Source organism: Bos grunniens, chromosome 14, assembly GCF_055505025.1.
Source record: "Bos grunniens cultivar Pamir isolate PY7600 chromosome 14, Bosgru_T2T1.0, whole genome shotgun sequence".
Taxonomy (NCBI): Eukaryota; Metazoa; Chordata; class Mammalia; order Artiodactyla; family Bovidae; genus Bos; species Bos grunniens.
The window spans coordinates 908,665-928,104 of NC_141178.1; the positions used below are offsets into that span (position 1 = coordinate 908,665).

A 19,440-nucleotide genomic window follows, 5' to 3' on the forward strand; every position below is an offset into this window, starting at 1 on the left:
CTTGAGAGTTCCTTGGACTGCAAGGAGAGCCAACCAGTCCATTCTAAAGGAGATAGGTCCTGGGTGTTCATTGGAAGGACTGATGCTAAAGCTGAAACTCCAGTACTTTGGCCACCTCATGCGAAGAGTTGACTCATTGGAAAAGCCCCTGATGCTGGGAGGGATTGGGGGCAGGAGGAGGAGGGGATGACAGAGGATGAGATGGCTGGATGGCATCACCAACTCGATGGACATGAGTCTGAGTGAACTCTGGGAGTTGGTGATGGACAGGGAGGCCTGGCGTGCTGCGATTCATGGGGTTGCAAAGAGTCAGACACCACTGAGCGACTGAAGTGAACTGAACTGAAGATGTACACATCACCATTGTTTGAAACTACAAAAATTTGGACCTAAAATTAATATCTAGTAATTGAGGACTAGCTGACTGAATCGCTCCTGGAGAAGATTACCGTCTGATCAGGAAGAGGGGATAAGAGACAAGGTTCACGCTGCACTCTCAGAACCTACTGTGAAGGCACGCTTTCATCCCAGCTATGACTGAAAACTGACGATTTCTAATTCATCCAGTTTATACTTTCTGGGACTGTCCAAGCGTTCCCTTTTGCACTGGTCGAATTCTCTAGGGGCCTGACTCAGCTTAGCTTCAAGTGAGACATAAAACAGGAGGAAAAGGAGAAACAGCCAAAAGCCAAAGCAACATAAATACACGACAGTCTATCATTCAGGGCAGCGCAGGCTTCAGAAGCGCCCAACTAACAACACTGACATTCGGTAAAAGAAAACAGGTCCCTGCCCACTGTATGCTTTCATCTTTCAGAAAGCACGAGGGGGATATCATGCAGTATACCTACCAAAAGCATAAACTGACGTAGTTCAGAGTCATGCCTATGCAGGATAATATGGCTACATTTTTCCTATTAGAAACTATTAGGATGATTTTATCAAAGGAAGAAAATTTTAAAAGCTGATTATCTGAAGGAAGGAGAATTGGCTTCTCTTCCACTCATACATATATTCTAGGAATGAATCTAAAAACTTCTCATCTTAAGCCCCATAAGTTCCATTGAATATAAAAGATGTTTTAGGCTACTTATCTAGTTGGAGGGAGGGAGATCACTTACTTTCATCCAGCCTTGAAATATTTGCTTACAGATGACGTAACACAACAGACGTCATGGAATAGCAATTCACACTGAATCCAGCAGTGTGGTAAGAAAGTAAGAAGGTGGGGTTAAGGAGGGGAGAGGGAAAGAGAGTGGGATATCAGCTGTGCCCTAGATAGCACCTCATCAGGAATTTTAACAAGTTTTAGAATTCAGAAGAGTCAAGAAGCCTTGGGAATTGCCTGGTGGCCCAGTAGTAAGGCTTCCCTTGTAGCTCAGTTGGTAAAGAATCTGCTTGCAGATCTCCCTGCAGTGCAGGAGACCTGGGCTCAATCCCTGGATCCAGAAGAGCCCCTGCAGAAGGAAATGGCAACCCACTCCAGCACTCTTGCCTGGGAAATCCCATGGACAGAGGAGCCTGGCAGGCTGCAGTCCAGGGGGTCGCAAGAGTCGGACACGACTGAGCGACTGAAGCAGCACCACCCTGCTTAGGGTCCCTGCTTAGTGGTTAGGGTCCCTGCTTAGTGGTTACTCCCACGGCAGGAGGCACAGGTTCGATGCCTGCTAGGGAAACTAAGATCCCACTGGCCTTGTGTTACAGCCCACAGCGGTGGGAGGTGCTTACACAGACAGGGGAATAAGGACGCTGACTATTATAACGGCAAAGAACAAAGGCCAGCAAGGGATGAGGCTGAGGGCCAGGACTATAAGTGCAAGGAGCGTCAAACCACAGGGTCCTCAAGGTCACCTTCCAGACAGAAGACCCTCAAACGCTGTGATCAACACCCTTACCATCAGGACGTGGTGGGGCTCCCCTGGTGGTCAGTGGTAAAGAATCTGCCTGCCAGTGCAGGAGACACGGGTTTGATCTCTGGTCTGGGAAGATCCCACACGCCTCAGGGCAACTAAGCTTGTGTGCCCCAACTACTGAGCCTGTGCTTTAGAGCCCAGGGGGTACAGCCACCGAAGCCCACGCACCCCAGAGCCGATGAAAAGCCGTCCAGCACAGCCAGAGCACAGGCCACACAGCAGTGAAGGCCCGGCACAGACAAACACAAGTAAACGCACTTGTTTGTCAGGACGCGCCACAGCAGCAGAGGCGGGCGCGGCTGCCACCTCCGGGGTGCGCAGTCGTGGGCGGAGGATCTTTCTGGGCATCAGGGATGTTACGCCACCTTACCACTGGCTCCACTCCTCCTGCTGCCTTGTTCTGAGCCTACAGAACCCTGTACTTCCTTCTGGAACGACCACTTAGCACTCACAGGCATTGTTTAAGAGCACCGACATGTAACATGACATAACATGTTTACATGACATAAACATGTAACATTTAAGAGCACCAAGGAGTAACGTGGTAGATCTAGTCCGTAGACTTAGTGTTTCTAGAAGGCAAATCAATTCTGCCTATGAAGACGCTGCGTCTTCTCTTCCAACAAAAGCTTTCAGTTATCTCCCAAGTCCTGGGATGAATCTGCTCCTGCTGGATCACAGTCCTACAGAGTCCGAGCATTTCATGTCACTCAGTATGGAGAAGGCAATGGCACCCCACTCCAGTACTCTTGCCTGGAAAATCCCATGGACGGAGGAGCCTGGTGGGCTACAGTCCATGGGGTCATGAAGAGTCGGACATGACTGAGCGACTTCACTTTCACTTTTCACTTTCATGCATTGGAGAAGGAAACGGCAACCCACTCCAGTGCTCTTGCCTGGAGAATCCCAGAGACAGGGGAGACTGATGGGCTGCCGTCTATGGGGTCGCACAGAGTCGGACACGACTGAATCGACTTAGCAGCAGCAGCAGTATGCTGTACATTAAAAAAAAAACAAAAACCTGTCAAGACTAACAAATAGGAATATTATGCTGTTTAAATCATGTGTCTGTTGGAAAATATGAGTTGAGTGTTAATTACAACAGAAGATGAAATCTGTTCATTAAAGAAAATCTAGACTACACTTAAAGCCATAACAACCCACCTCAAACCATCCTAAAGGGACGCAGGAGTTGAAAGCTCTGTTTGTCAAAGCAGCACAGTCCTTGATTCAAGAAGGTTAAGCAATTGTGTTCAAGGGTTTTACACCACACACGGACGGTTAGGTGCCTGGGATACAAAACTCTTCAAGAGGCAATAACAACAGTGAATCAGAGAACTAAAATAATTACTTCCTGAGTCCTGACAACATTTAGAAGGGGATATGAAAGCAGGAAATTGATTTTAGGGCATAAAGTTCTATGAACTGACATTACTAAAACAAAACACTTCACATACACCAAGTTAGAACCCAATTACACTCATTTAATTGATGGAAGGGAGGACAGGAGATGGAAAAGAGGAAACAAGGATGGAAGCGTCTTTAGTAAGACAGCAGGAAGAAGCAAATGAAAACATCACGCTGTGGCTGCACGGGTCTCTGCTGCTGCTCTGCCAGACAAGTGAAGGTGATCAGCAGACGGAAGGTCAAGTTACACTTTGTTCTTCTCTGTGCTCCTTTAAATAACAGCTGGGTACCTTCCAAAGACCAGAACCTTGTACTGCTAGTGATAAAATTCAGAACAAAGCACATGTTTTTCAAAGATGAGGTTGTTTTTCAGAGACTAATTCGTATCACAAGTGCAGAGAGGTCTGAAGACAAATTTACTTTGGCAAATGGAATACTTCACATACAGAATTCAATGAAAGATATCCGCAAGTCTATTCTAGATCTTTTGGAACTATTGACATAAATCCAAGGGCCTTTAGTGTCGATTTATTTTTTAAAGTATATATTCATCATAGAGTACATATAAGATATTGTTTAAAACCAGCAATGGATGAGGCCATTAAACCTATTAATCTCTGCCCATCAAGGCATCTGATGGTGAGGATATATTGATGAGAAGAGTAGCCATCAGGCAACATTTACAAAGTGGCACACTGTGCCAGGCCCTGTGCTGAGCACATGGCATGATTACCTCATTCAGTTCTCAGGGCAGCAGCGAGAGCTATCACAGTTACTCACAGTTTACAGATGAGATTACACAAGGTCAGCCTGCCCAAGGTCCCACAGTCATTAACCAGAAGATCCGAGAAGGAAACCCCAAGTTTAAGGACCCCATCCCTCATTCTCCTCACTGGACTGTCCCCCACCCCATGATAATGCCAGCTGAGCGCAAGACGCGCTCACAAACACAGGAGCACAGCCTGCTTCCCCCTCCTTTCTCCTGTCGCCAGGTAACAGAGGACAATTTGGCTGAAGTGCTTCCTACGAAATGCTTCGCCAGGGTAAAACGCTGATGACCGTGCAGCTGCTTATTAAAAGAGCCAAGCGGGGAGGCTGGTAAACACGCTTCTTCCTACAGATGGCTCCGGGTCGAACGCTGGCTTCACTCTCTACTAAGTGACTTTAATTTCCCTGAACTTCAGCTTTATTCATCCATAAAGACGAGTTGCGGGGGCAGTGAAACAGCTAGGTAAACGGCTCATTAGCGTCTCCAGCCCCCAGAGCTGTTCGGTCAGCCACGTGCCGACCTCCCAGTGATGCCCACGGGGGTCGGGGCCCCAAGGACACCTTCCCCAGTGTGACCTCTTTCGGGCTCCACCTACGTGTGCGTCTGGGGGAACAGGAGGCATCCTACCGACACCAAACAAACTCAGCATGGCCAACGCCACGGAGAAGGACATCCAGTGTGATGCTGGAGGTGTTACAACAGATAGTACCCCGGAACCAGCCTCTGCGGAAGCCCACCAGAACTATTCCCAGATGATATTGCCTTACCACGCCGGGAAGGCTACTGTATAACCTGTTACATAACCTGTATAATAATTTATGAGGTGTTCCTTTCGAGACTGGAGAGACTAGGACCTTTGAAGGAGGAGGAAACAGATGTTCAGAAAAGGAGGGTGTCAGTGGTGAGACTTAGTAGCTAAAAAAAAACCCAAAAAAACCTGTCTCCATATATTTTCTCTTTTTCCTTCATATATACATTTTACTGAAGGATAGTCGACTTACAGCGTTTCAGGCACACAAGGTGATTCAGTAATACATATACACGTATATTATTTCTCAGATTTTTTCCATTATAGGTTATTACAAGATGTTGACTGGCTCCATGTGCGATAGTTCCCAGTAATATTTGTTGCTTGTTTCATATCTATTTCATTTTAAAATTAGAAATTTAGCATCCTATTCATATATGTTCTATATTATTTATATTTGTACTCACTTTTTCTTAAAAAAAAAGGAAGATAGAAAATATAGGAATAATTTCACCTACTTTTTTTCAACCAATAAACTTTATGTACTGGAATAATTTCAGTTTTATGCAGAAAAGGCTGTAAGGACAGCACAGACAGTTCTCCTGTACTCTTCACCCAGTGCCCCTTGATGTTAACAAGCGTGGTACACTGGTCAAAACAGCTAAGACCTTAACATCAGGACACCCACCTGCTTTAAATCTCACTTAGAGCTTCCAGGAACTCCCTGTGTGGACGCAGGAAGCACCCTGTTCTTTGGAAGTCCATGTTTCAGAGGGAAGGTCACTTAGTTACTTAATGAAAAAGACGTTTGTCCTTGCAGCTGACAAGGCTGGCTGCCTGTCCAAATCCAATCTCCCTTTCTTCCTGCTTCATCGTTTGCACAGGGCGGGAGTGCCGGCCACAGCAGCAGGATCCACTGGCCACCTTCCAGGAAAGGGGGCCATGTGACAGAGGCCCAGCCCTTGTGATGCAGGTAAGAATCTCCGGGAAAGGCAGCTCTCCACAAACAAAAAGGACCCCCCTGCCCCCCGCCCCCGACCCTGCCTGGTTCTGTTCAAGCAGGCACTGCCACTTTTTCTCCTATTTGTAGTAAAACACAGTTCTGTTATTATTCCAAACTCAGGTCTGGAGACTGAAATCAAAGGCTTAAAAAACCAACACTTTCTGTTTATCTACAGCCCACACCTATAACAAACTATGCTGGACTCAGGAGCTAAGGGCGATTAGACAGCAAGTCTTACAGGCAAAAGATACGCCTTCCTACTCGGCTCTGATTCCCTAGTGACACAGCGGCTTACGGACAGTCCCTGGGTCTCACTGTTTCCATCTGTGGAAAAGAAGTTACAGTAACTTCTTTAACCCAAAGCAAGTGCCATTAAGACACATACGGGAAGCCATAACTCTCTTGAAGACAGGATTGCAAATGATGCCCATGCATGAATAAATAATATTGTTCTGCTGTCAACAAAAGCCCACAGAATCCCACAACAAAAGACCGAGAATTTAAGAAAATGCTCCTGAATCTCGGGTCGTATCCTGGATAAGCCTGTTCTGAGCCAAAAGAGACCTACCGAGATCAGACACAGTCCAAACAATTGCAGTCAACAATTTCTGACCTGTGGAAATATTTAATCAAAGGAAATATTAAAATATCAGAGGAGAAAGAAAACACGACTATGAAACCACCGTGCTAAATACAGAACTGTGATTTCCGTTCTAGAACCTGTGTGGCTGGCACCCTGGTTCATTTAGGTGTCCAAAGTGGCACGGCAAAGTAGAGACACCAAGGTGCTTCCTCAACACAAATTTTCAGGCATTTCAACCACTGAGGAACAAAGTTCTCTGAGCTAAGGGTCTGAAAAATGAAATACACACTCACCAAGTCACCACCGACCCTTGTGATGATTTCAAAAAGGTCTACAGGGCTTCCCTGGCAGGTCAGCGATCAAGAATTGCCTGCCAATGCAGGAGACACAGGTTTGAACCTTGATCTGGGAAGACTTCATGTGCTGAAAAGTGACTAAGACCCTACACAGCCATTAAGCCTAGGCTCTAAAGCCGGGGCTTCTCTGGTGACTCAGACGGTAAAGAACCCGCCTGCAGTGAGGGAGACCTAGGCTCACTCCCTGGGTCAGGAAGATCCCCTGGAGGAGGGCTACCCACTCTGGTGTTCTTGGCTGGAGAATCCCATGGACAGAGGAGCCTGGTAGGCTACAGTCCATGGGTCAGAAAGAGTGGGACATGACTGAGTGACTAAGCACAGCACTAACGCTTCTGCTAACCCCAGCAAGAGAAAAGCCCACAGAGCTTCAGAGACCCAGCACAGCCAGAAATAAATAAATAAATTTTTTTTTTTTTTTAAAAAGGTTTAGATCTGTGTTCTCCAGAATGGCTGACAAGCACTTGAAATGTGGCGACTCTGAATTGAGATGAGCTGTACACACAAAATACCCTGGACTTTGAAGATCAAGTATTTATAAAAAAGAAGGTAAGACAGCTGATTGCTATTTTTCATACTGATTGTATTTTGAAATAACATTCTGGAGATCGTGTGTTAAGATACATTATTAAGGGAAATTTTACCTGTTTCTACCTTTTTTTCACTGAGGCGATCTGAAAAGTTTACATCACAAACACGGACTGCATTTGTGGCAATCCAGTCTAGAGGCCGGTATCTCACAGCACAGATCAGCTAACCAACAGGGGAGCTCATCCCTCATGTGTGGCACGTGGAGAGCCATCTGTCCTGGAGGATAACTCTTATCCTGAGCTCCGACGGTCAGTGGTCAAGAGCTGCTGTTACTGCAGTCTGGTTAGGTTCTCCCCCTCGCACTGCCTGCCCCAGCCCTGCTTTATCCCTTTGATGAGGAAGTACATTTTGTTCCCACTTGACAGGAATCCCTGCTTGAGGCTATGTGCTCAGCAACCATGGAAAGGGCTTCAGTGACGGGAGTGGTTTTGCCAGCAGCCAAAAGCAACACACTCAGCCCTGCTCCCAGGCCTGGTGGCTTTGGTGGTTTCTAATTGGACTGAAACCCGGGCGCCAGCTGAGGCAGTGGCTCCAGTAAAACGGGAGAATAGAGACCCCGACATGCAGGGTTTCCTTGGGGGGAGGACGGAAGAGGAAGTGGGCTCCTTGTGTCAAACGTTGCTCCTGGGACAGAGAAGAAAGAAAGTGAAGGGGAGCTTTTCAGAACAAAGCCAGACAAGATGCCAAAGACTTCAAAATGTTATGTCAATGTTAAAACAACATACGGACATTTTTACAAAAAATCATTCTCTAAATTAGACTAAAATTGGTTATGAATCTTAATAAACATATTTTCCCAACTGTAATAAGGATGTGTGTGTGCCTGTGTGTGTGTAACCCTTCTTAAATTTTAACTTAATATGCTCATAGTCACAATGATCAGAGTTTACATATGGCCAGTTTTTCTTTGTAATTGAATTATATAGTTGATTTATAATGTTGTGTTAGTTTCAGGTATACAGCAAAGTGATTCAGGGACTCATATTTTTTTCAGATTCTTTTCCATTACAGGTTATTATGAAGATAGTGAACATGGTTTCGTGTGCTATACAGGAAACTTTAATAGTTTATCTATTTTACACATGCATGCATGTAGTCAGGTCTGACTCTTCGCATGGGCTGTAGCCTGCCCGGCCCCTGCCCTCGGGATTTCCCGGGGACGAGTACTGGAGTGGGCTGCCATTCCTTCTCCATTTTACCTAGAGTGCGGGCATCTATTAATCCCGTACTGCCAATTTATCCCGCCCCCACCTCTTCTGCTTTTGGTAACCCCAAGTCTGTTTCCTATATCTGTGATCTATTCTGTTTTGTAAATAATTTCACTTGTACCATTTTTTGGATTATACATATAAGTGATACACTGATATCGGTCTTTGACTTACCTCACCTAGTATGGTCATCTCTGGGCCCAGCCATCTTGCTCTATGTGGCAATATTTCAATCTTTTTTGTGGCTGAGTAATATTCCATTATACACAGGCCACATCGTCTTTATCTACGTATCTGCTAATAGGCACTTAGGTTGCTTCCAGGTCTCGGCTGTTTTAAACAGTGCTGCTATGGACATCTGTGCACTTGCACCTCTTCAAATGAGAGTTCTCATCTTTTCTGGATTTCTGCTCAGGACTGGGATCGCTGGACCATACGCTAAGTCTTTCTCTTGTTTTGGCAGCTCTGCGTCTTGCGGGACTGAACCTGAGCTGTAGCAGTGAGAGCGCAGCATCGTAACCTCTAGGCCACCAAGGCACTGCCCAGCTTTAGTCTTTCCACCGTGGCTGCACGAATTCACATCCCACCAACAGTGCAGGAGGCTCCCTTTTCTCCACAGCCTTCCCAGCATTTATTGTTTGTAGACTTTCTCGTGACGGCCATTCTGACCGGCGGGAGTTGACACTTCATTGTAGTTTAATATAGAGTCACTTTTATACCTAGTAATCACTCCATGGCATCAACAGACTGGAGTCTGTTTTTCCATTCCTGGTGGAAGAAGGGAGAAGGGGAGGCAGATAGAAAGAGGGACCATTTCCAAAGAACTGCAGGCCAGAACAGAAGACAACCCAGACGCAATCTGAGACGGGTGTATCAGCTAAGAAAACTGAGTTAAAGCGAGCAGCTGAGAATCTAGAGCCTCACGAGGCGGGTGGGGGACCTCCGAGGGAAGAACCATGAGATGCCGCCGTGTGGCAAAGAGAAGCGGCTGCAGGGATCTTCAGGGGAATGTCCGGGGAGAGCCTGGGTCCCCGCGAGCACAGCTGCCCTGACTCTCCAGCCTCTCGCTGAGAGAGGAGCTTTCTGGAGACTGAGGTAGGGTCAGAGCCAGCAAGGCCTCTGTGGCGGGCCAGAGAACACGGGCGGTCTGCTCCTTAGTGAGGACCTCGACTTTCTGCCCCACCCCCAACCCCTCCCTTGAGGGCTGCGGTCAAGCTCACGTCCATCAGTAACCAGGACTGACCGCTCGCTGCCTCTCGCCCAGGAGGAGAGGGAAGGAGAGAGCAGCATCAGCCGTCTGAGCCACCCATTCCACCAAGACCCCGCTAAGCTGCTCCTTTAATAAACTTGGTACCCAGCCCCACGTCCCTCCAAAAATGACCACAGGAACCCAGCTCAGTCCTTACATTATATAAAGCCCTGAGAGCACACAGGCTCAGCACTTCCTAGGAGACTGCATGCCTCCATAAACTTCACCTGCACAGAGAAGTGTGCTGCTGTAAAAAGGCGCGTTTGGGGAAACTGAGGCCCACGTCCCTGTAGCGGCCATGGGCCCACAAGGCGTCAGGACCAGAGAGTCAGCAGGGGCCCAGGCTTCAGAGCCAAACACAGTCTGTACGTAGAGGGTCAGTTTCTGGACACATGAGAAAAGCCAGACAGATGTCCACCAAGGAGGGAGACGTGTGCGGTCGCGACACTGCTTGCGGGAGACCTCTGCTCTTTGCGCATAATGCCCTTCTTCTGGAAGGCTACCTGAGGCAAGGCATCGCTCACCTCCTTCATTCTCTCCAAAAGTCAAGGCTTAGTGCAGCTACAGACCTGTTGTCCTTCAACAACACCAACACCATGCTGTGTGCCCAAGGACTGGCTTGTGACTTTACCAAGGAACCTTGCCCCCTTACGCTGGCACTGCAACAGCATCCTGGCCTGCCAACTTTCCTTCTGCCTTAGATTCAGCGCTGATAAAAAGTAAACCAGAGCCACAGCCTATCAGAGGGGACACGGCAGGAAAGTGCCCAGAAAGTGTAAATTGAGAAAGGAAAAAGTTTTAATAGTAAATAATGGCCGCTGATAAAGATAACGCTTTATATTGAAGTAGTGATGAAGTATTAATTATTGAAAGATTGAGAAAATATTCTACTCAATCTTTATTTTCTTCCATTCAGAGCTTAATATTTAGGAGTTAAGAATGATTATACTCATTGCAAATGACTCAACATTGTCATCGAAAGCCACAGGGATGGTAAGAGCCAGTGAACCGATTTGGGGGAGGATTAAATGAACTAACAGCAGTGAAGGTCGGCCTGCCTGCTGCTTCCAGCTGCCCAGCACTCACTTCCTAGTGGTAACAGAACTTCCAAAATAACTTCTGGTTTTTTGGTGGAATAACGTCCCACCACCAGCTGGCACGGCTGTCAGTCAGAGGGCCCTGCCCACGCTGGGTGCAGATGTGGGCCCGTGACCAGTCTCAGCCAGTCAGAGCTGTCCTCCATAAACAGCCTCCAGAGGGAGGGCAGAGGCAGAAAACAGCTGGCCCCCCGCTGTGGGGCTCCCTGCATCGCCGGCTCCCGGCCACCGGACCCCAAGATCGGCTCTGCTTCTCCAGGCGGCCCGGCTTTTCAGGGTTTGGACCATCAGCGAGCTCTGCCATGTATCTGAAGCAGATAAGGACTGAGCCTGCTTACAGTATTCAAGGAACTCTACCTGGTATGAGCACCCAACACTGTGCCTAGCACATCCTCAAAAAGTGGGCACTACTGTATTCATTCAATGCATGTTTTACTGAGTAGCTAATATATAAATGCCAAGCCATGCAGGGGGATTCAGAGACAAGAAAACAGATCCTCTGACCTCAGAGCTCCTGCATTCTAGCTAAGAGGAAAGAAAGACGAAGATGCTGAGTACCAACCGTAATGGAAAAACCTTCACTCTGTTGGTGGCAAGGAGTTACCCAAAGCGAAAGTAAGAGAACGTGAGCAGGAGAGTCGTGGCAAGAAGAGGAAAGGCGGGCAGGCGAGGACGGGGCCACTGGCGAAGGCACTCTGCGTGTCCGGGCTCCGGTCCGCTCCTCCGCGCCCTCCTTTCAACCAGCCCTCGACCTGGGCTCCTATCCCTACGGTTACAGAACTTCCAAAGCAATTTTTTTTTCTTTTTGTGGAAGAATGCCCTCCCCTACGTGGTGAGTCTGTCAGTCAAAGGGTCCTGATCGCCCAGGATCAAGAGGGGGGCATTTGACCGACCTAGCCCAGCCTTAGCAAAGAATCCTGCCATCCCCCAAACAGTGATACCTGATCACTCCTGTTATTTTGAGTTTATCCTCCTCCATCTTTGATGTCCAAGTCCCTGGCGTCGACCATTGGCGCCTCCCATATAATATTCCATCTGCTCGTGCCCCTGCCCTGCTCCAAGGCTGTAAATCCCCACTTGCTCTTGCTGTCCTTGGACGGGAGCCGTCTCCCTCCCCCCGCTGCAATGCTCCTATTGCAACAGTCTTAAATAAAACCCTCCTTACAACTTAAACAAGCGTCAGAATGACTTTTTTTCCTGTAACATCACATGGCCTTGGGCAAGTTGCAGTCTTGTCTTCAGCCTCCTCAGTCATCAGCACCCTTTTCCTTCCCCCTCTTTCTTCCATCTTTGACACTTCCTTCCCTCCCTCTCTCTTTTCTTTTGGCTAGAATATTCTAGGCTGGGCTGAACTCATCAGTGTTCTTAATCACTGAGAAGATGGGGTTAATTCCTGTCTGGACCTGGCAGCTAGCTTCCTTTGCAGAAAACCCCAAGTTCTTTCTTCACGGCTCCCAGGGACAATGTCTCAGTTACTGGTTTCCACTGGGGAATGGGATCACCAAAACTACCCTCAAGCCGCTGGGAGGATTAAAAGCATAACGCATGGAGAACTGCTTTGCATGTTGCACAATGTTATATCAATGTATTTTTCAGACAAAGACCAAGAAAGGGGCTTGATAAAGTGTTGAAATTGTTAAAGTGCTCTGACTAAGTCTTTAAAAGAGGAAATTATACGCCTGGACACAGTCTCGGTAGCCTGATTATCCAGGGTCAGCGGCTGCAGCTGTGAGCCATTTACCCACGTGACTGCTGTCTACCGTCCTCCACGCAAGGACAAGATAGCTGGAGAGCAGCTCAAGCAGTTGAGGGAGGTATTTATGGGAGTAAAAAATGTATTCATCATGTTTGCAAAGGTCACACAAAAATCTCAAGGTGCTTGGTCATTGTGTGAAAAAGGGAATCGTGTAATCATAACTATTTTATGAGCTAACAATGATTACAGTTGCAATATCTGACAGGCTGTGTGAGCTGATGCAATAAAAGTTGAGAATTTTTTTCCTCCTCTAGTGAATCTTATAATTAGCACCCAATCTTCTTTAGTGATTAACAGCCATCTAGATTACTTTGATCTGAATCTTGAGTCCATCATTTTCCTAGCTCTTGTTTTCAGCAAGTTACTTAACCTTATTTTAAAAATGAGAATTATGATGATAACTCATAGAATTATTTAAAGGGGTAGATGAGTAAATGAAGACAGTGAGTGGAACAGTGTCTGGCATATAGGAGGGACTCCGTACATTTTAACAGTTATTTAGAAATGATCAGATCGAGCACAATAGCTTGCAATTGAGAGGCATAACAGGTAGCCTCTGCTAAAAGCTTTTGGCCACCACTATCGTTTAATTCTCCCAGCAGCTCTGTGCAGGAGAGAGTTACCGTAGCAGCCCTGAGACAGAAAGGCCTGTTTGTGGGGCTGGTCCACCCTGGCTTCTGGGAACTGGACTTTTGGAAAGTTCCGTAAGTGACCATCTGATAAGGCACTTTGCTCACCCGGGGCACTGAATTCCGCTGTACCAGCCTGACTAGGTTGTTTGCACACTGTGACTAATGGAGAACACGCGCTTCCCTGCTGAGCGTCTGGAAGGCCGGCAGGAGGCTGCCCAGGCAGGTAAGGTCTATGCCCCTGTGAGCAGCCACCGAGAAAACCTTGCCTTCTGAGTTTCAAGCGGGCTTCCCTGGGCAGAGATGCTCTGCGCCTGCTACTGCACGTCCCCGCTGGAGGCGGGAGGCAGAGCCGAGGACGCTGCCCCCGGTTTCTGCAGACAACACCCAGGACGTCTTCTCCCTTTGCTGAGCCTTCTCTGCGTCATCTCACCATAAAAAATCTGAGCCGGAAGTCCTGTCGTGTGTGGAGTCTTTCTAGTACATGTGGGTAGTCCTAGGATTTCAAAAAACAAACCCGAAACTCCAGCCAACCAACCAACCAACCAACACTCTCAAAGGTATATAACGTGACTCCAGTTTCATAAACTTCACAACCTGCGGAATGGAAGGGCTGAGATGTGGACAGGGTCACACAGTAAGTGAAGGAGTCGGATATAAATGCTGTCTGCTCTCTCCAAAGACCATGTTCATTCCACAGTGTCAGCCAGCCACACCCAATCCCATATGTCCAGGTTGGTGTTCAATCGCTCAGCCGTGTCCGACTCTTTGCGACCCCACGGACTGCAGCACGCCAGGCCTCCCTGTCCATCACCAACTCCCGGAGTTCACTCAGACTCACGTCCATCGAGCCGGTGATGCCATCCAGCCATCTCATCCTCTGTCGTCCCCTCCTCCTCCCGACTTCCATCCATACATCCTGGACCAAGGGAAACTCCTTTCTAAGGCACAACGATTAGTAGCTATTGGTTAGCTATGCAACCTTGGAAAAATATCTTAAAGCTTTGAATTCTAGATTTCTTCACTGTAAGACTATAATAATAATAATAGTAATACCAATATAATAGAACTGCTGTGAGGGTTTAATGAGATTATATATACAATATATGCCACATATGTGAAGCATGTAAATATTAAATACACAATGTATTTATACATTAAAATTTATAAAGTGGTTAGTCCAGTGCCTGGTACGTGGTAAACCTCAATAAATGAAAAAGCTAGATAAATATGTACATACTAATCAACATTCATACAGGTGTATACTTACATACATGTGAACATGCAGGAATATTTATATATACACACATTCATATACATTTGCATGCAAGTTAATTACTCAGCTAACAAATCCTGTCTTGATTATAGAGCACCATTCATAAATCAAGCTGGTCAGGATTTCATAAGAACCACTTTTATCCAGAAATCTTTTGCTCAAAGCCTAAAGGTTGACTTTCTTTAATGTTTAACCAGTGAAACTAATTATTAGCTGAACAATTCAGAGCTTTGCTTAAAACACTCACTGGTATATCATTAACTCTAACATACACATATGTGGTTGTCAAATTTTCATAATTTAAAGTTAGAATCTGTGATCTAGAAATGAACTGCTGGGCTGAGAAACGGGAACTCCCTTGGAAACTCTGACTGCTCTATATAGAGATATTCAATCCTACTAAAACCATGGAAAACAAATCAATAATACCCTATTTTATCCTTTATGTCACAACACTGCAGCATTCACATTTACAGCATTACAGAATTACACTGTAATTGAGGTGTAATTACTGACTCTTTGGAAATCGTTTGGAAACAATCTGTGGCATCCTCTGTCTTCTCTCTGAAGTCGAGGGGTATAGCGTCCGTCAGCAAAGGGTAGCGTAGAAAGCTGGTTTTCTCTAGAACTTGCTATCACCAAGTTTTCTGTCTGAGCAAAAATGACAGTACTAACTCCAACCCAAAGGGGATTTGTTACCAATGGAAGGTCCCAGTCACTCCAATCGATTCTGAGTTCACGCATACTAGCCATAATACCCACTTGGACGTTACTACCCAAGTGGCCTCAGAAAAATAACCTACTGATGCTTTGGCTTCCTTATTTGTTAAATGGAGATAATAAAACTACCTGCCCGACGGTTAATGATACTAATTTGTTCACTTAAAAATGTGTTAAGAGGGTTGATCTCACGTTAGTTGTTCTTACTGTAATAAGATACATTTAGCAGCAACATGGCTTCCCAGGTGGTTCGGTGGTGAAGAACCCGCCTGCAACGCAAGGAGACACAGGAGACATGGGTTTGATCCCTGGGTTGGGAAGATCCCCTGGAGGAGGAAATGGCAACCCACCCCAGTGTTCTTGCCTGGAGAATCCCATGGACAGAGGAGCCTGGCGGGCCCCAGTCCACAGGGTTGCACGGAGTGGACACGGCCAAGCACAAGCAAGAACAGCAGCTACTGGGCTGGCCAAGATGCGCCTTTGGGCTTGTCCACACGACGCAATGAGGAGACCCCAGAGAACTTCTGGGCCAACTTTATAGAATATCTGCCTCAGGACTTCCCCGGGTTGGGCAGATCCCCTGCAGAAGGGAAAGGCTACCCACTCCAGTATTCTGGCCTGGAGAATTCCATGGAGTCGCAAAGAGTCGGACATGACTAAGAGACTTTTAGGGGGCACAGGTTCAATCCCTGGTAGGGGAACTAAGATCCCACATGCCATTTGACACGAAAAAAAAAATTATATATATATATCTGCCTCCAAAAGTTTAAGAGGTTTCAAAAAGTTAATGTGCAAAATCACTAGAAAAGTATCTGGCACACGATATCAATTAAATAAACAAATAAAACACATCGTACGTCTTCGATTGCTCTCGAACCGCTCCTATATCCATTTTCTAATCCCTACAAGACTATAGGCTGCTTAAGGCCAGGGACCACACGACATTTTACAATTCTATTCACCTGTCAAACCTCAATCGACAGCCCAGTCGTAGACACGTTAGACCATCCGTTAAACTGTTGTGAGTGCGATTGTGGCAACGTGAGAAAGGAGAAAACACCCCAAACCCACTGAGAGGCTTGAGTGCCTTTCAAACTAATGCTTCCAGATCAGTGGTTTCCAAGGTATTTGAACCCAATGCACAGTAACAGCTTTTCTGTTCCCAATCACTGCACACATGACCACGGCCATATGTTTATTTATACAGTGTATTTCTAACTGGAATAAACGTTTTGCCAAGCAACCCTTGACATTACTGTATAAAATGTGCTCTGAAATGATGTATTCTAGCGAAATCCAATCCACTGCATCTCAGCCTTTAAAGCGCACTTGAATCACTCGAGATTACGCTAAAATGTAGAGCTGATTCAGTGGGACTTGGGGAGGAACAGAGATTCTGTTTCTGCCGCATTCCCAGATGACCCTGAGGATCCGTGGACCGTACCTCGAGAGTCCAATCTAGTCTACTGAAAAGAAAATTTTGTTTTTAGTGGTTCTTTTTTTTTTCCACAGGGGAAAGCGCGAACGCAGTCCCCCACTACCACAAATTATGCAGTCGAGTTTCCCACATTTGGGGAAATCGCAGGGGTCAGCACATCCGGAGTGCAATGGATAAGCCTCACCCTGGGAAAACCACCTTCGTGATCATGGTATCTCCCCTGCCAGGTAAGTATTAGTGGTTCCTTTTTAAAAAAATTTTATTCAAGTACAGTTGATTTACAATGGTCCATTAATTTCTGCTATAAAGTGACTTAGTTATACACACATTCTTTTTCATATTCTTTTCCATTAAGGTTTATCACAGGATATTAAATACAGTTCCCTGCGCTAAAATTTTTCTTAATATTTTAATTTAAATATTTTAAATATTTAAACCCACTGAAGCAAAAGTCATTCAGTCGTGTCCAACTGTTTTTGACCCCATGAATTATACAGGCCATGGAATTCTCCAGGCCACAATACTGGAGTGGGCAGCCTTTCCCTTCTCCGGGGGATCTTCCCAACCCAGGGATTGAACTCAGGTCTCCTGCATTGCAGGCAGATTCTTTACCAACTGAGCCATCAGGGAAGCCCTTTTAAACCCACTAAAGGGTTACAATCTGCAGTTTGTAAAACACTGCTCCAAATAATTTCAAAAGTTTCTTTCATCTCTATAATTTCACTGTTTTCTCCCTAACCCTGGGACAGAAATTCTAGGCCTGTGCAGAAGTGTGGGGAGGGGAGTTTATAGCAAGAATGATACAGGTATCACCTTTCCTACTGACTCCTAGGCCGAAATGCTTATCTAGCTCCAGCCCTTTATTCGCTGTTCCAAGCCTACAGTCATGCAGCTGTATCAATAAATTGATTGAGGGACCTCCCTGGTGGTCGGTGGTCCAGGGGTGAAGGATTGCCTTGCAGCGCAGGGAACCAAGCTCCCACAGCCGCAGAGCAGTGAAGCCCGCATGCTCCGGAGCCTGGGGCCACAACTAGCGAGTCCGTGCACCGCAACGAAGGATCCCACAGGCCGAAACTAAGACCGACACAGCCAGACAAATGAACAAATAAATGAAAATGTTCCACAAAGGAAATGAACTGGTTGAGCATTTACTAAGAGCAGAGCACTGAACCAAGCACTTTACATCTGCCCGTTTACTCCACAAGCACCTCATGCAAGTATGCCCATTTTACAGATGGGAGAAGGCAAGCAGCTGGTAACGGGTGGCGCTGGGATTCCAGAGCCTGTGTTCCCGTGGGGCCAGCCTCATAAGAACTGAGGGGGCTCAGTGATCCCTGCTTCCGGCAGTCACACCCTTACACGTCCTCTCTCATACCGAATGGGACTGACCTGCCAACCAATAGAGTGGTGAAGAAATGACCGTGTGACTCCAAGCTCTGCTAAAGCCATCGTGGCTTCCGTCTCACATTCTCTTGGATCACGCCCTTTGGAAGAGGCCTGGTTGCCATGTCATGAGAATTCTCAAGCAGTTTTATGAAGAAGTCTATAGAGCAATGGACAGACGCTTCCTGCCAACAGCCAGCATTGACTTGGTGGACATCCAAGCGAGCCACTGTGAAGGAGACCCTCTGGACCGTCAGGGCTTCTGATGACTGTCACCCTGGACAACGTCTCGACTCTAACTCTTGGTAAGAGACCACCGAGCCAAACCACCTGCTATGCCTCTCCAGACCGCCCACCCACAGAAACTGTACCAGATAATAAACACTATTATTTTATAGCATTAAGTTTTAGAGAACTCCTTACACCGCAATAGGTAACTAATATGATTCTTCAATAATATGCTATGAATATATTGCATTATTATGATTCAGCCCTTAAAAAAGGGAAACTTGATGAAGGCCTTTTGGGTGCTTCTTCAGCGTGGCAGCTTGAACCACGGTTCAGCAAATCTTCATTCTTCCATTTCGACTAACTTTGTGAGGGCCATCTACTTCCCATCCAGACTTGACCAAATGACCAGCTGTAGCCAGTAGGATGTGAACCTGTGACGTTCAATTTCACCCAAGCAGAAATTTTTGGAGACACTGCAAGAATCTGCCTGCCTGCTGGAGCTTCTGGCCTCATCCATCAAAACAATATATTAAAAAAAAAAAAAAAAACCCACAATATATTCCAGAGAGCGGACGCTCCTTTGGTCTGAGTCCCAGAATGAGAAGGCATGAAACGTGAACTTGACCCCCAGCTTAGAGGCAGCTAGGCTGAGCGCAGGCAGACGCCCAGCTGCTCAGAGAGCCGCGAGAGAGAACGCGCGTCTGATGCGGAGCACGGGTCGGGGCTCAGGGAGGGCGGGCTCACCGTGCTGTATGATGCCGTGCTCCAGCAGCCGCTGGCAGAGCTGCTCCGCCTCCTCCCGCGCCGTGGCCTCCCCCTCCTGCACCAGCCAGTCCAGGAACTCGGACGCCATGAAGGTGCGCTCGTACTTGACTCCCTCCTCCTCCCGGGGCTGCAGGAGCGTGTTCTCAGGGCTCATCAACCTGGCGGAGGAGAGGAAAGGAAATAAGGCAGCCTGCACGCACCAGTGGGGAGAGGGGAGATGGGAGGAGGGCGTAAGAGGCACAGACTACCACGTGTGAAATGAACAAGCTACAAGGAGATGTGGTCCTGCGAGGGGAATATGGCCAATATTTCATAACAACT

The 19,440-nt window shown here is 46.9% G+C and overlaps 1 protein-coding gene, 1 long non-coding RNA gene and 1 other non-coding gene across 14 annotated transcripts in view; 1 reads left to right on the plus strand and 2 right to left on the minus strand.

Moving 5' to 3' along the window:
• Positions 1 to 19,440, minus strand: part of DEPTOR (DEP domain containing MTOR interacting protein) — a 164,181-nt gene that overhangs the window by 67,997 nt on the left and 76,744 nt on the right. For 7 of the 12 annotated variants that reach the window (XM_086335698.1, XM_086335697.1, XM_086335696.1 and 4 more), the window contains exon 4: positions 19,099 to 19,277. In XM_086335698.1, the coding sequence (XP_086191824.1) occupies positions 19,099 to 19,277 (179 nt within the window). Of the gene's footprint in view, positions 1 to 4,100; positions 4,225 to 5,525; positions 5,666 to 8,749; positions 8,890 to 11,862; positions 11,998 to 19,098; positions 19,278 to 19,440 lie in introns of those variants that run through there. The other 5 variants (XM_086335708.1, XM_086335703.1, XM_086335704.1 and 2 more) reach the window with 4 other exon arrangements.
• LOC147358937 (uncharacterized) lies at positions 2,802 to 8,173 on the plus strand. The gene is made up of 3 exons (XR_015140410.1): positions 2,802 to 5,810; positions 7,204 to 7,325; positions 7,446 to 8,173. It is a non-coding gene; the product is annotated as an uncharacterized LOC147358937 (long non-coding RNA).
• LOC147358938 (U1 spliceosomal RNA) lies at positions 16,812 to 16,975 on the minus strand. Its single transcript, XR_015141394.1, has one exon. It is a non-coding gene; the product is annotated as a U1 spliceosomal RNA (small nuclear RNA).